This window comes from Elephantulus edwardii, unplaced genomic scaffold, assembly GCF_000299155.1.
Source record: "Elephantulus edwardii isolate Elephantulus edwardi_28Jun2011 unplaced genomic scaffold, EleEdw1.0 scaffold00121, whole genome shotgun sequence".
In the NCBI taxonomy this organism is placed as follows: Eukaryota; Metazoa; Chordata; class Mammalia; order Macroscelidea; family Macroscelididae; genus Elephantulus; species Elephantulus edwardii.
The window spans coordinates 8,306,160-8,321,745 of NW_006399871.1; the positions used below are offsets into that span (position 1 = coordinate 8,306,160).

Consider the following 15,586-nt stretch of genomic DNA (forward strand, 5'->3'; position numbering starts at 1 on the left):
CTATATGCAAGATAGATTATCTATGAGGCTGGGCTGTATGAGAAGTGTGGCATTAGGGTTGGAGGAAGATTCATCAATGACCTGCGTTATGCAGATGACACAACCCTGTTTGCTAAAACTGAGGAGGACCTGAAGTACTTGATGCAGGTCAAGGACCACAGCCTTCAATATGGATTGAGGCTCAATATCAAGAAAACAAAGATTCTCATCACTGGGCCAATTGGCAGCATCATGGATAGATGGTGAAGAGATTAACAGCTCTGTTTTGCTTGGCTCCACAATCAACACTCATGGCACCAGCAGCCAGGAAATTAAAAGACGTATTGCGATGGGAAAGTTTGCTGTTAGGGACCTCTCCAAAGTACTGAAGAGCTGTGATGTCACTCTGGAGACCAAGGTGTGTCTGATACAGGCTATGGTCTTTGCAATCACTTGTTATATATCAGAGAGCTGGACAATGACTAGGGATGATGGAAGGAGAATTGATACGTTTGCGCTGTGGTGTTGAAGAGTATTGAATATACCATGGACTGCTAAGAGAATGAACAGGTTCATCTTAAAGAGGGTTAAACCAGACTGCTCCTTGGAGGCAAGGATTGTGAAGCTTCATCTGACATACTTTGGACATGTTGCAAGGAGGGACCAGTCCTTGGAGAGCGATGTCATTCTAGAAGGGTTGGAGGGACAGCACAGGAAAGGAAGACCCTCTATGAGGTGGATTCCCTTAGTGACTGGGGGGCTCGGGGTGGGTGTGTCAGACAGATTGGCACAGGATAGAGCAGGGTTTAGGACTGTTGTACATAGGGTTACTATGAGTTGCAGGCTACTCAAAGGCACATAACAATGACTGTGCCTGTTTAGATAACTTTAGAGAAATATTTCCCCAAGTGTAACTTAATTTCTTCTGCATTGAAGAGTACAACTTTTAATCCACATATTATAAAATTCTTAATCATAACCAAACACCATGGGAGAACGAGTTATTGGGCCTTGGGACCGCTGTCCATTCTACAGGGGATCCCAGTAGAGAGCCCTGAACAGAATGGGAGAAGATGATGGAATAAAATGATCACAAGATGACCAAGCGTGCTGGTCTGGTAGAGTGGTGCAGCTCCCTCCACTGTAACCCTTTTCTCCCCGGACACGGGCTTTATGGGATGGACACAGGGAAGGCGCTCACTCCTTCCAAATCAATTGGACAAGATCTATTAGGGCAGTATTTGCCCAGAAAGAAGGCAGGAAGGGATAGGCTTGAAGGATGAATGGAAATGGGAATCCCAGGAAGAAGTGGGAAGAGTTATTGTTACAATGTGGAAGAGAGACTGATTCATACCATAAGACAGACTTTGCATGACTGACTGAAAGGAAAACCAGTTTTTCTGGAAACTTCCACCCAAAGCACACTTTTTAAAAGTCATTCTTTTTGGCACTTTTCTATACAATGCCTGATTGTGATTTTTAAAAAATTGGTAAGTTGAAAATTGGTAAGTTGCATTCATATTCTTGTAATCAAATGTTTTGGGTTAATCTTGCGTGACAGAATTATTGCCCATGTCATTGAAATCAGCACCCCTGACCACCTCATTCACATAGTTTTGGCACATGGTCTTAGTGGATGGCGTGCTGTCTTCCCCTTGGGATCACCCTGCGGTCTGTCTCACTGTCAGTTGCCCTTCCTGGCTCTTCTAGATGATGTAATAGTTTCAGGTAGGGATATCTGTATTATCACCTCTAATTATCAGCAAAGCGCTTTCTCTGTCTATCAGATCCTGCTGTCATTTCTCAATTATCCTTACCCGGCTTCTGATGAGAAGATCTGAGCGTTGTGTGTAATTTAATGAGAAGAGGTGTCTTGTCTGCACTGTGCATTAAAGGACCCAGGATCAGACTGTAATTGGCAAGTAGCAAGGAGTACTTGAAATAGAACACGGACAAGTTCAGATAGTTTGTGTGTTTGAAGCTGCGCCTTTTTCTGGAGTCTGTTAATACCTTTTGTGCTGTTGGCTTCATTGCCTCTCCTTTCCTTCCACTTCTTTTAGGACGAAAAAAAAAAGAACCCTCGAGAATGCTGGGCCGTCCCCTTGGCTGCATACACAGTGCTAATGAGGTGCCTTCGGGAAGGGGTAAGCCTGCTCGCACGTCCTCTGTAGACACCCTGGCTTGTAATAACCCTGCGGCCCCGTGTGAGGAGTGTAGCCTGCAGCGGTGCGTCCGCTTGTCAACCAGGAGTCGCTCCTGAATTTAAATACTCCCGACAAGCCACAGTGAGCAAATGACCTGCGCCCAGCCAGGTGTCAAAACGCACGGCACACGCTTCAGTGACTTTCTCTTTTCAGAGATAATAACAAATAGAAACAACATGATTACCTTTTCATAACAGTTTTAATCAGACCCCCTTCGAAAGTATCGATAAAACCACTTGAGTAAGCAAGGTGTCTGCTGAGAGAATTTTCTCCCTCTCCTCTGTTGAAGTAAGGTGTTGAGAGCGCCTCAGACACTTTCTGATGATCTTGTCAAGCTCCCATTTTGAGGTTCTGAGACAGGGAAGCTTCTGCTGGTCCCCGCTGATTTTAATATTAAATAGTATTTATTATATGATAAGATTTTTCAATTCACCTCATTTCCCATGCGGTTGTTAAGGGCTGGAAACCAGCCGCCGGCCAACCAGCCAGCTCATATACTTGTGGCTCCTGCGTGTTTCTGTGTAAAGGGTTTATTAAATGGCCTAAAAAGTTGGCATTTTTCTGTGTGCCCTAGAACATTTGACATTGTTTCACCCCAAGGCAAAGCCAGAGGCTAAAGGCATTCCTTAAGGAAAGAAAGAAAAAAAAAAAGTAGATCAAGATAAACATCTTCCTTGTGAGTTCATTACTTCCTGCACGGTGTGATGTTGGAATAATCCTCAGGTGGAGAAAAACTCAACCGTGCTCTCCTCTCCTCATCCAGAAATGGGGTTTGAACACTTCCTTGCCTGCAGGTGGAAACCTTAGTCAGGAGTCATTACAGGAAGTGAAGGAAGTACTTTATCAGCAATAGGATGATTAAGTCACTTTCACTTTGAATTAAGAGACTAGTTTGGGTCCTTTTGCAGGGCCTCAAGCAAGGCGCGCTTGGGGGCGCAGAGATGAACCAGGTGAAATCCGATTTCACTCACAGCACTTACCTATTGTAGGTGATAGGGGTGAAAATAAAGCAAAAGCTGTGAAACCTGTGTAAGGCAGGAAGCCGCCAGAGAAGAAACAACTCGCAGCATTTCCCTTGAGTAGAAAGAGCACCAGAAGAGTGGTAAGAGCAGCCCTTGCCAAAGACAGAAAGACGCAAGACACAAAACAACAAGGCAGCCACGTTGCATTCCAGCTCTCCCAGGCTTCTCTGCGAAGAATTATATCCTGTCGAGTTGCTTATAATTCGTAGTGGCCCTCTCTGAACCCTGCTCTATCCCTGAGCCAACCTCACCATCTCTGACATACCTACTCCCATTACTCTAGTCACTGAGTCAATCTGTCTCATCCAGGATCTTTCTCTGTCCCTCCACCTTTCCAAGCATGACAGCCCTTTCCAAGGATTGGTCCCTCCTTGCACCATGCCCAGAGTGTCAGATGGAGCTTCCAAATCCTTCTGAGGAGGAGCCTGGGTTCACCCTTTCCAGGATAGACCTGTTTGTTCTCTTAGCAGTCCACAGTATATTCAATACTCTTCTCCAGCACGACAGCTCAAAGGCATTGAGTCGTCTTTCATCATTCGTCTTCCTTGTCCAAGAGTGAAACATGCCAAATACACAAACACAAAAGAACAAAATACAGGAACTCAGAGGAAAAAAAAGTCGTCTGGGAGGCCCTTTAACTGTGTCAAAGAAAGGTCAAAACCCATTAATCTTTTTTTTAATAGATCTGTTTTGTTTTTTTTTAATTTTTGTGTGCGTGTACTGTCAAATCAGATCTGACTGGTACAGGAGGAGATTGTCCCTCCTTTCCCGGCAGAGCATCTGGTGGATTCGAACCATGTGTCTCTGGGATTGTAGTTGCAGCTCCTTGCCACTAGGCCACTAGAGCTCCCCCTAATCTTTATTTTTTAAAAATGCAAGTTATGTTTAAAGAAAAGATGATTAGTTCTACTTGCTAATGATTTATCTAGTATCTGCCCTGCCCCTGTGTCTTCATACTGTGGTTGTTACTGTGTGCCGTCGAGTTGGAACTGACCCGTGGCTGACACCCTAGCAGGTTTTCAGAGAGACGAGAGATTTCCCATCCTTCTCTCGTGGAGAACCTGGTGGATTTGCTTTGCATGCCTCTGGGATTGCAGCACGACTTTTTACCTCTTGACTACCAGACTGTGTACAATTGTCCTTGTTCTATGAATTGTAGTTAATAATTCTAAAGTAATGCTTTCGTTCTGTGTGTTAGCAATACCCTTGCTTTTTACTGCCTTGGCATGTATGGGAAAATGTCTACTTTTCGTAGAGTGGAGAAGACTAGAACAGTGTAATTTATGGCCATTTTATATTGCATATTTGAAAGTCAGGTAAGTACATACATACTTTGACAGCACGTACAGTTACCTCAGGGTGTGTCCAGGGTGGTGAGCTGAGTTAAGGGTATTGGATCCTGTTCCTGTCCGATTAGAACGTATTGATAATCACCTCATGGAGCGTAATTACATCATTAGATAGCTGTGAGACTACAGAAAATCATTGCCCAGCCAGTTAATTAGGGGATAATGTTCAGGTAGTGACGTTTTACCCTTTGATTAACTTCTTCCCCCAGTTAATGTCCTTGTAATGTGTATGGGACTCTGGTGGCCTATTGTTAAGGAGTTGAGCTGCCAACTCCTCAGTGAGAGAAAGATGGGCATTCTCCTATGAGAGTTAGAACCTCTGAAAACGCACTGGAGGTTCAGTTATAATTTGATTCTGACTTGACGGCATCCTGACTGTTTAACGTGAAAATCTAAAAAATCTGAAGTCATCTCCAAGTCCAGATTTTAGACTGAGGCAAAAATCCTGTCTGTGAAATTGAGAATACAGGTTACCTGTTTGCAAAGGAAAGCGGTAGGATACTGAAAGGTAGACCTCTTCACTCCAAATGGGAGGTATTGGAGAGAAGGGATACTGACCAGGCATCAAGCAAGTGGAGAACTTCGAAGAACAATTTACAGTCACTCTCAGAGCTGGACAGTAACCTCCTCGGCTCTCGGACCATCTGCATAAGGGTTTCTGGATGCTAGGTGGAGGAACAAGGCCTGGTTAACTGCCTGACAGCCTTACTCCCCTTGTCCCCTTCCAGAATTTCTTCTGTCCCTTGAACTAGTGACCCACCCTCTCAGCTCTGGGGAGCAGATCTGGTCTCATCCTCTCGCACATAAAGGACAGCCTCATACTTCACTAAGATGGTGCAGATCTGACTTTGAAGCCTCAGGCTGTGGCTCTGTACTTTCCTTCCTTTGGAAATCTATTGAGGTGCTGTTTTGCCTGGTTTATTACTTTTTTGGGGAAGGAGGGACTATAAAAATCTCAGTAATCTACTTTGTTGAACATGAATCATTAATTCTAGTTTTCATACATCCTGTTGACTTCTAATTTCTTCTTTGGCAAGAAAAATTTACCTTTATGAAATAGAAAATGTCAATTTAAAAAATTGATTTTAAAAAATTCTGTATGGATTGTATCTCAATATCAAGAAGACAGAATTCTTCACTGGATTGATAAGCAACATCATGATAGATGGAGAAGAGGTTGAACTTATCAATGATTTCAACTTACTTGATCCACGATCAACACCCTTGGTACCAGCAATCGAGGGATTAGGAGATGTATTACATTGGGCAAGTATGCTGTCAGGGACACCTCCAGATTCTTGAGGAGCAAAGATACTGAAGACTAAGTTGCCATGGTATTTTCAGTCACTTGCTGTGCATCTTTCAGCTGGACAATGAGGATGACAGAATAATTATTGATACCTTTAAGCTATGATGTTGGAGAAGAGTACTGAACGTCCCATAGATTACCAAAAGAACAGACAGATGTGTCTTGGGGAAATTGTCAGAATGCTCCTTGGAGGCAAAGATGATAAAGTTTAATTTCACATACTTTGGGCATGTTGGTATAAGAGACTATTCCTTGGAAAGAGAGAACATGCTTGAAAAGATGGAGGGCCAGCAAAAGAGAGGAAGACCTTTAACGAGATGAATTGACACAATGCCTACAACAGTGGACTCGTGTGTTAGATTGTGACAGGGGCACAGGATAGGTCACTGTGCAGATCTGTTATAGGGTCATGGTGAGTCATAGTTGACTCTGACAATAATAATTTTAAAATAGAGCTGTTTGTCTTTTGAGAAAACCTGTAATAAATTGCTTATGTATTTTACTTGAAGAGACCAGACTGGAATTAAAAGGTACTAGAGGTGTGCTGGTCCTTGTATCATCTATGAAATGTTTTCAACTTTAGTTACCCAAAACAAGTTGGTGCTGGAACTCGTTGAACTGGAACTCAATTCAGCTGACCCTCAAGTGGGTTTCAAAGGCAGTAAATCGGATCAGAGGAGATTAGTCATCTTTCTCCCAGGTAGCAGCTAGGGAATTCGAACAGCATGCCTTTGGGTTGGCAGTGCAACTCTTTACCATGAAACAACCAGAGCTCTCCCTAAAACAAGGAGAGGAATGAATGAAAATGCCTTAAATTCAGCAGGAGGTAAGACTTACGTACTTTCTGGTTTTTTTGTTTTTTTTTTTAACTGTTAGAGTACAAGTTTAATCTTTCTAATGTGTCGCGTGAACATAAAGGCTCATAGGAAGCTCAGGCATGAGGAGGGTTGCTTTGTTAAAAAAATTGCTTTTTGCTTAATTGTATTAAAATCCTTTGGAATGTGTTGAGATTCCTCTTGTAACTCAGTCCATGACACTTAGGGATAAAAAGAGTTTTGCTGCTGTTGGGTAAGGTGTGTTATTCCTGTACATTAGGCTGAGCTTAATGGACTTTAGGCTTAGATGTTCAGATCTTTAAAACAAATGGTTTTTGACCATTTGATTTATCAGTTACTAAGATGTGGATTTCACTTGTCCTCTTTGCTAAGAATGTAACTTTGCCATATATTGCTTTTATATATTTTGATTATATATCATGAATATTAGATAAGTATATAATACCTGATTATGTTGAATATATGTACATTTTAAGTTTTATCTCCCCCCACACCCGGTTTCGTCAAACTTGACTCATTGTGATGTTGATAGGAGAGTTGCAAGAAATTGATCCTGGAGTAGGAGTGGATTCCTGTTACATTAACAGAACTCCAGGACATCTTTCTTTGAGAGGCAGATAGTAAATCTGTTGCTGAGAGCTGAGTAAGGAACCAGGAACTGCTAACTGGTTTCTGGAGGGTAGAGGTTATGACAGTTTTCTAGGTAATGACTGGGGAATTTAACCATATTCACCACCTTCAGATTTTGGGCAGAGTGAAGACATGCACAATGGTCATATGTCCTCTCTGTAGAAACTGATGTGCTTAGCATGATGGACAAAGGGATTTCTGTCGGGAAACATGCCATGGAGTTTATTCCAGCACAGGTTATAGGCCAAGTTTAGTTCCGGCTGAATATAGGGTCAAACCATATTCTCTCTGATGACTTGAGACCTGAGAAAACCAATTTTCAGGAGGTTAAATAAGGCTTTGGGACTGTTGGGGGTGTCAGTCAAGGATGCCTTACTGGATGCAAATCCTTGGCTTCCATGTGACCTTAATAAAAACCAAAACAATTTTTTTTTTACACACAGGCTATACTGTTAGCTATTAGTAAAGCTCGGCCTGTTTTCTTTGAGTTAAATTAAGACTGGTAAATCTTTTGCGTTCTGTTTAATCTTTCTGTGATTTTTATTTTTTTTAGAAGTGTCTTTTAATGTTGTGCTTTAAGAAAAACCTCGTCTCATATTTTGCCTTCCTCTTAAGTGACACTCAGTTACTGAAACTGTTGAATATATAACTCATTTTTGTACTGTTTCCCCCACTTGCTCTCTGCTTATATTTTACCTCATGCTTTATTTTTTCCCAATTTCTTTTGTTTAGTGTGTATCATAGTAACTACAACATGAATATTTAACACATCAAAACCTAATGTTTGTATTTCCCCTTCTCTCAAACAATGCCAGCATCTTAAAACAACTCCCTTCTTTTCTCCCATGACTTGTACGCTGGTCTTTGTTTTTAAAATTTTATTTTATTTTAATGAACATTTACAGAGATTTTGGATTTTCATTCATTCATTGTTGCACTTTTTTCTTTACTCCCCCTAGTTCGCTCCTCTCTAAAAAGTAAAAGATAAACTTCTTCGTTTGTATACAATCCCCCTGCCCCAAATGCACTCCACTATGCAACCTTAATTCTGGATTCATGTAATAATCATAATATGCTATCATATGTCACTTTTAAACTGTTCTTTCCCTCATCTGTTTCAATTCAGTATACATAATCTATCCAGTTTTACCCCAACCCTGATGTCAGTCACTTTTCTACAACAGTGGCACCATGCCACTTGTCCTCCTGTGACTGAGATAATGGTCTTTATTTTTATTCCCACTTTCTCTCATCGTGTTTCAGACTCAATTGTTTAGATTCATCCCTGTATCGAAATTGTTATCCTCACTTCTCCCTCCTTTTCAAATCTTCTCTCTGTGGTCACTTTTGTGTGGCCTGTGCTACAGAATTTTCTTTAGTGAATGTCTGCTGATAGGAAACTTGGATTTTTCTTTTAAGCTTTATCTTTTAAAATATTTTTATTTGCTCTTGTCTCTGAACACGCCCTCCCTCCCATGGTGGTTTGACAGTTTTCTCTTTTCAGTTATAATTTCTAATTGCTCAGTATTCTTGGTTAAAAATTAGGTTGCTGATAATGAAGATGTTAGCTGTTGGAGCAACTGTGAACTATCAGAGCAACTGACTTTTTTGGAAGAGCCTCACCCTGGGGAAGGGAGCTCAGCTGCCCTAGTGGGTAAGGAGCTTTGCTGCCAACCCAAAGGCCCAAGGTTCAAATCTACTGACTACTTCATGGAAGAAAGCTGGGCGGTGTGCTACCACGTGATGTGTAACTCCTTAAAACTTGGTAGAGGGTCATCTCTGTGGAGGTTCCAGCTCCATGGCGATGACTTGGAGTTCTCAGGGAGTTGCACTGCTGACCCATGAGCAGTGCCTCTCTGACTGTTCGAATCCGCCAGTGACTTGGGGGGTATGAGGGGAAGGACGGGCCGTCTCCTCTCCTTTGATGTATAGCCTAGGTCAGTTATGAATTGTTTCCAAGTTAACAGCCGAGGGTTTGAGTTGAGTTTGACATGAGCCTACTCTTGGCTTCTCATGACTTTCTTAGCCCTCCTGTTTATTCCTCCTCCTCCTCCTCTCTTGCATGTCAGCCCCTGGCTCAGGTGGCCGGGGGTCTTCATTTGGCTTTCCACGTGTGTGGACCCTCAGCCTTTGCCCTCATTCCCCTCACCTTGTTGAGCATTTACAAACCAGCTGCAGGATGCTGGGCACCTCTGAGGGTTCTCAACAAGACCTTGTTATTGGTGAGGGATTTGGTGCCAACATATGGATGCCTTCCAGGTTGGTTTATTGGTTTTCGCTCTCCTGTTGATTTCGGAGAGGAATGGTTTCTGAGATATTTAGCTCACTGTGTTGTAAAAAGATCCCCTGGTGGTATAGTGGGTTGGGCTGCTAACAGGAAGGTTGACAGTTTGAATTCATGAGCTGTTTACATGGGAGAAAGAGGAGCGCTTTATTTTAGATGCTACTTTTAGAAAAAGCAGGAACACAGATTGAAATGTCGGTGATAAAACTTTTTTAACTGCTAGTAATACATTATTAGGTCCATTTAACACCATTAAAACATAGCACACCTCTTTATTCAGAAGCCTAGCCATTTTTTAGCCCCCTAATTATCATAGCTTTTCTTCTCGCGATATGATGAAACAATTATTTGATTAAGATGACAGGTACTCGTTTAGTTCAGTTGCCCCTTTCAAAGAGTTAATGAGGTGGAAAACGGCACCAGTTTTCTTGTTTGTATAGTGTCCCACAGGCAGTCCAGAGCGGGCGAGGTAGCTCATTTCAGGTAATGACAGCTTGAATTGGCCTGAGAGCCTCATTGACTTTATTAGGATGTGGAATGATACACCAACCAATGGTAGTTGCAAAAACTATATAGATATTAAAAAAAATATTTAAAATATATATAAATAGAAATTTAACATTAGGAATGAGTCCTCTGACACTTGTGAGGCATTTGAGGGTGTTCCCAATACATACCTCCTTTCCCATCTTACATCAAGGAAAAGATTTTGACGTAGAAATAACACCAATGTCAAGTGGGACCGAAGTAGAACATTTGTTATTTAAATTTGTTATCTAAAGAAATCCCTTTTGTCCCCAGGGTGGTGGACCTAGCTTGTATCTATGACCTGATAGATTTTTTGGATCTAGCTTTTATCTATGGCCTGATAGATTATCTTGTTTTCACATTAGTGGACCTTTTTGTGTTTGGTGCTATAGAGCTGACTTTGATTCATAGCAACCATGGAGATGACAGATTGAAACCTAGCTTGGACTGGGTAGGCCTGATTACCGGGGGGTTGGGGGGGTGGGGGGGAACTGGAGGCGTTGGATTGCACATGTAGGCATGCCCTGTTAACTTTCAAAGTTTGCCAAGTAGATGCCTCCATTACCCAGTCACTGGTCACTGTGTGTGTCCATCTCATCCAGGGTTTTCCCCTCCTGTGCTATCCTTGCACCTTTCCAAGCATGATGTCCTGCTCCAAGGACTGGCTCTCCTGGTCACATGCCCAGAGTATGTAAGATAGAGCTTCAGAATCCTTGCCTCTAAGGAGCTGCTTGATTTCACCCTCTCCAAGACAGGCATGTTTGTTTTCTTAGCAGTCCATAATATATTCAGTGCTTTTCTTCACCACAACTCAAAGGCATCAGTCATTCTTATACCCTCCTTATACATTGTCTCTCTGATGCATAGCAAGTAATTGTGAAGATCATGACCTAGATCAGGTGCACCTTAGTCTCTAGCCTGACATCATTGCTTGTTAGCACTCTGGAGAGGTCCTGACAGCAGATTTTCAGTGCAGTTCCTCTTTTGATTTGCTGACTGCTGGTGCCAAAATTGTTGATTGTGAAACTGAGCAAGTTGAAGCTGTTAAGAATCTCAGTCTCTTCTCCATTATTGGTGCTACCAGTTTGCCCAGGGGTGAGAATCTTTGCCTTCTTGATACTGATATTAAAGACTACAGTCCTTGAGGTCCTACCCTTGAGGTCCTCCTCAATTTCAGTCAGCAGTGTTGCGTCGGCTACATAATGCAGGTTGTTGATGAGTCTTTCTCCAATCCTGATGCTACATTGCTCGTCATAAACTTCAACCTCCTAAATGATCTGTTCCAAATAGAGATTGAAAAGTTATGGAGGTGAGGTGTATCCCTGATACACTCCTTTCCTGATTTGAACCATGCAGTGTTTCCTTGCTGTGTTCTGATGACTGCTTCCTGGTCCAAGTATAGATTTCACTTGAGCACCATCAAGTGCTCTGGGATTGCCATTCCTCTTAAGGTTAGCACACTTGGTTGTGATCCACACAGTGAATAAAGGAGTAGTCTGGTCCTTCTGATTGTTTTATTCATGGCTATGATGTTCTAAAGGAGCCCTGGGCGTACTGTGTAATGAGTTGGGTGTTGACTGAAAAGTGGTTTGACTCCGCCAGTCATTTTGCAGGAGAAAGATGGCCTTGGAGCCCTGATGGGAAAGTCACTGTCAGAATTAACAGCAGTGAGATGTAGTTCTTAGGAGCCTTGGTGGCACAGAGGTTAAGTACTTCACAGATAATCCTACGGTTAGTTGGATCTCCCTCTGCTGGGTCTCAGAAGATTTGAGGCTTCTCCTTAAGGTCAAGGATGGTGACGTTTTGTCCCTTTGAAGCTTTGGGCATGTCAGAAAGTGCCAGACCTTGGAAGATTACATCCTACCTGACAAGTAGAGTGTGCAAAGGAGAAGACCCACCATGAGATGAACCGACCGACAGACTGTAAGAGTGGATTCCAGCTTATTGGAGATTGTGAGAATGGCAGGATTTCCAACTCGTGTTTAAAGGGTTAGAGTTAACTTGATTGTATCTGTTAACAGTGAGAATCAGCAGTAGCCCCCAGGTCGGCCAACAAAGACCTGATAGTCTGCTTCTGTAAAGATTTCAGCCTAGAAAACCCTCTGGGCCAGTTCGACCCTGTCCTTGATGGTCACTGTGGGTCAGAAATCAACTCATTGGCACCCATCAATAACACAATAACTGTAACTACAACAGCATCACCTAGGTGCTGAAGCAGTGCTTCCTTTTGGACTCCTCTCACAATTCCAAAGGCCTGTGGTTCGAATTCAGCAGCTGCTCTGCAGGAGGAGGACGGGCAGTCTCCTCCCATGCGGTCAGCTGCCTCTCTGAAAATCTGCTGGAGCGTCGGCAATGACCGCACGCAACTGCCACCCCCTCTCCTGCGTAGAAGATCATCTTACCCCTGCGCTGACGGGACACACACCGTTCTCGTTCCCGGGTGGTGACTTGTGAGCATTTTCCCATTCTGCTCGAGGATTTTCAAAATGATCTTCCAGATTTTATGTTTGTTTTTTGATCCTGTTAGCCTTTTTATTTTTTATCAAGATAATTAGAGAATTGTGCAAAATTGTTTTTTGCTTTTTTAACAAAAATTTCTATTAATTTACAGAATTCAAATACATTGTTTTAAAGAACAAATTCAGTTTCCCTCACCACCTCACCCATCAAATTGTACAACCCCATGATTATCCCCCCTCCCCCTGCACATCCTCATCCCTCTGCTTCTAGCCTCTCCCACCCCTCTTAGGTCCTTAGACTCATTCTACACTAATGTTTCTTTCCTTCTGAAGTAAACTGTTGACTATACCTACCATAATCAAGTTCTGTTTTTAATAATTTTGAAGTAGACTAAAGAGTCGCCACACCTCCTAAAATGCTGCAATGTGCTCAGGGCGTAGATGACTGTCTCATGGTGTCAGACAATAGCTAATGGAGAAGTGATGTGTACGTGTACATTACATTAATGAAAACCTTTGTATTCCTCCTGTCCTTTACTCCAGGAGGAGCGTGTTGTCAATCACATGGCAGCAAAGATAGTCGAGAATGTCTGCACGACGTCGTCGGCTCAGGCCCAGGGCTTCATTACGGGGGAGGTGGGGCCTGTTCTGTGGTACCTGTTCAAACACTCCACTATTGACTCGCTCAGAATAACCGCGATATCGGTAAGTCGGGGTATAGCATGGGGCTATTTAAATGTTTAAGTTAGGACTATGTCAGGAGAACAGTATATATGTGACTGGGAAGATGGGACGTAAAAATATAAAAGAAATAAGAATGCCAAAGCAATGATTGTTGCAGTAACTTGACTTTTCTCCTGAAATAGAAGTTTTGAAACCAAGACTGTCTACAATTTGGGACCTAGAGATGCCAGCGGGGCCTCATGGGACCATGGCTTTCTGGTTTCAGAAAACCCTGTACAGGTGACAGTAGAAAAACATCCTGGTGGCTGAGGCACTGGATTTGGTTTGTTATATTTTCAGTGTCCTGTTCTTTGACCGCTGTTAGCCCCCTCTTTCACATTTGAGGCGCCACGGCTTGTCATGTGGTTCAGATGAATTCATTTTTAGTGGTCAGCACATGCCCTTTTGCAGTGTTTATATTTTGATAGTCCACTCATTTTGCTTACATGATTATAATGACTTACTAAGGAAAGTTTTACATAAAGATGTGTTGCCATGATTATATTGACTTAATAGTCTTTTGCACAAATAGAATATTCCCTCAAATGATTTAAATACTCCTTTTGATTACCAGCCTCATCAGAACCCTCATACTCGCTTGCAATCTCACTGTGTTTCTCTTGTCAGCTCTTTGGTTTACTTCTCAGTGTAATAGTTTATATTGCATAGTTAAGTATTTACATTTAACTATAAGTTTTCATATTGTATCCACTTCCTCAATTCTGCGTTTCCCTCCTGCGTTCCCAGGGGGCGACACTCAGTCCCTCTTCTCTTTCCCCTTCTACTCTGAAGATGTCTGTATGTTTCTCCAGATCCTCCCATTCTTTCTTGGGAGCATCACTTAAATGATTAATTTTTTTCCCCAAAAATTTTATTACCATTTCTACTCAATTCTGCTAATCAACACTCAAAATCACATATACACACATGCAAAATTTTCATTAAGATTCCTGTACCTCTTTTAGCGAACTGGGGGGTGGGGGTGAGTGGGTGGGGAGAAAAATACAACAATGAATGAATGGAATTCCAAAATCCCTGTAGATGTTCATTGAAAATAATAATAATAATAATAATAATTCCTGTACCTCTTTCAAGGGAGCTCTGGTGGTCTAGTGGTAAAGAGCTGCGTTACCAACCCAAAAGCACATGGTTTATATCCACCAGCTGTTCAACAGGAGAAAGAAGGGCAGTCTCTTCCTGTGCTATTTGTTAGGTGCTGTTGAGTCACCTGTGACTTGTAGCGACCCTACTCACAATAGCTCTGAACCCTATCCTGTTTTGAGCCAATCTCACTCTGTCACACCTACCCTCATTACCCCAGTTACCGGGTCAATCCATCTCATCCAGGGTCTTCCTTTTCTGTGCTGTCCCTCCACCCTTCCAAGCTTGACATCCTTTTCCAAGGACTGGTCCCTTCTGGCCACATGCCCAAAGTATGTGAAACAGCTTCAAAGTCCTTGCCTCCAAGGAGCAACTTGGTTTCATCCTCTGCAAGACCTGTTTACTTTCTTGGTGGTCTGTTGTACATTCAATACTCTTCTCCAGCACCACAACTCAAAGGCATCAATTCTTCTATTACCTTTAGTCATTGTCCAGTTCTCTGATATATAGTAATTGTGAAGACCATGGCCTAGATCCAGGAACACCTTAGTCTCTATACAGACATCCTTGTTCTTCAGCACTCTGGAGAGGTCCCTGACATCCGATTTCTCCAACATAATTAATCTTTAGATTTCCTAACTGCAGGTGCCAAGAGCGCTGATGGTGGAGCCAAGCAAGCTGTAATTGTTAACAATCTCAATCTTGTCTCCATCTATCATGGGATTGCCAATTGGCATAGGAGTGAGAATCTTTGTTTTCTTGACGTTGAGTTTCAACTCCTATTGAAGACTACAGTCCTTGGCCTGCTGCAGCAAATGCTTCAGGTCCTCTTCACCTTCGACGAGCATGATTGTGCCATCTGTATAAAGTCGGTTGTTGAGACTTCTCTAATTCTTATGCCACATTCCTCCTCAGAAAGTCTAGCCTCTCGCCTCTGAAAACCTGCTGGAGGGTCTGATGTGAGTTGATTCCAATTCAGTGGTACATAACAGCCTGACTTCACTGAAGAGTTACCATCACGAAAGTGCTACCCTTTTGTGACCTTTAATTTCTCCATTCAGTCTGGTGATTTTTGTTGGGTTATGTTTTTACTGGAGTTGGTGGAGGTCAGTAGTTCCTCTTTGCGGGTGACTCAATGGTTAAAGCATTTGGCGTTTACTTG

The 15,586-nt window shown here is 42.5% G+C and overlaps 1 protein-coding gene across 1 annotated transcript in view; it reads left to right on the forward strand.

Moving 5' to 3' along the window:
* The window catches only part of ULK4 (unc-51 like kinase 4), a 483,261-nt gene that overhangs the window by 70,435 nt on the left and 397,240 nt on the right, over positions 1-15,586 (forward strand). Inside the window, exons 18-19 of the mRNA XM_006893067.1 lie at positions 2,040-2,123; positions 13,144-13,305. Of these exons, the coding sequence (XP_006893129.1) occupies positions 2,040-2,123; positions 13,144-13,305 (246 nt within the window). The remainder of the gene's footprint in view (positions 1-2,039; positions 2,124-13,143; positions 13,306-15,586) is intronic.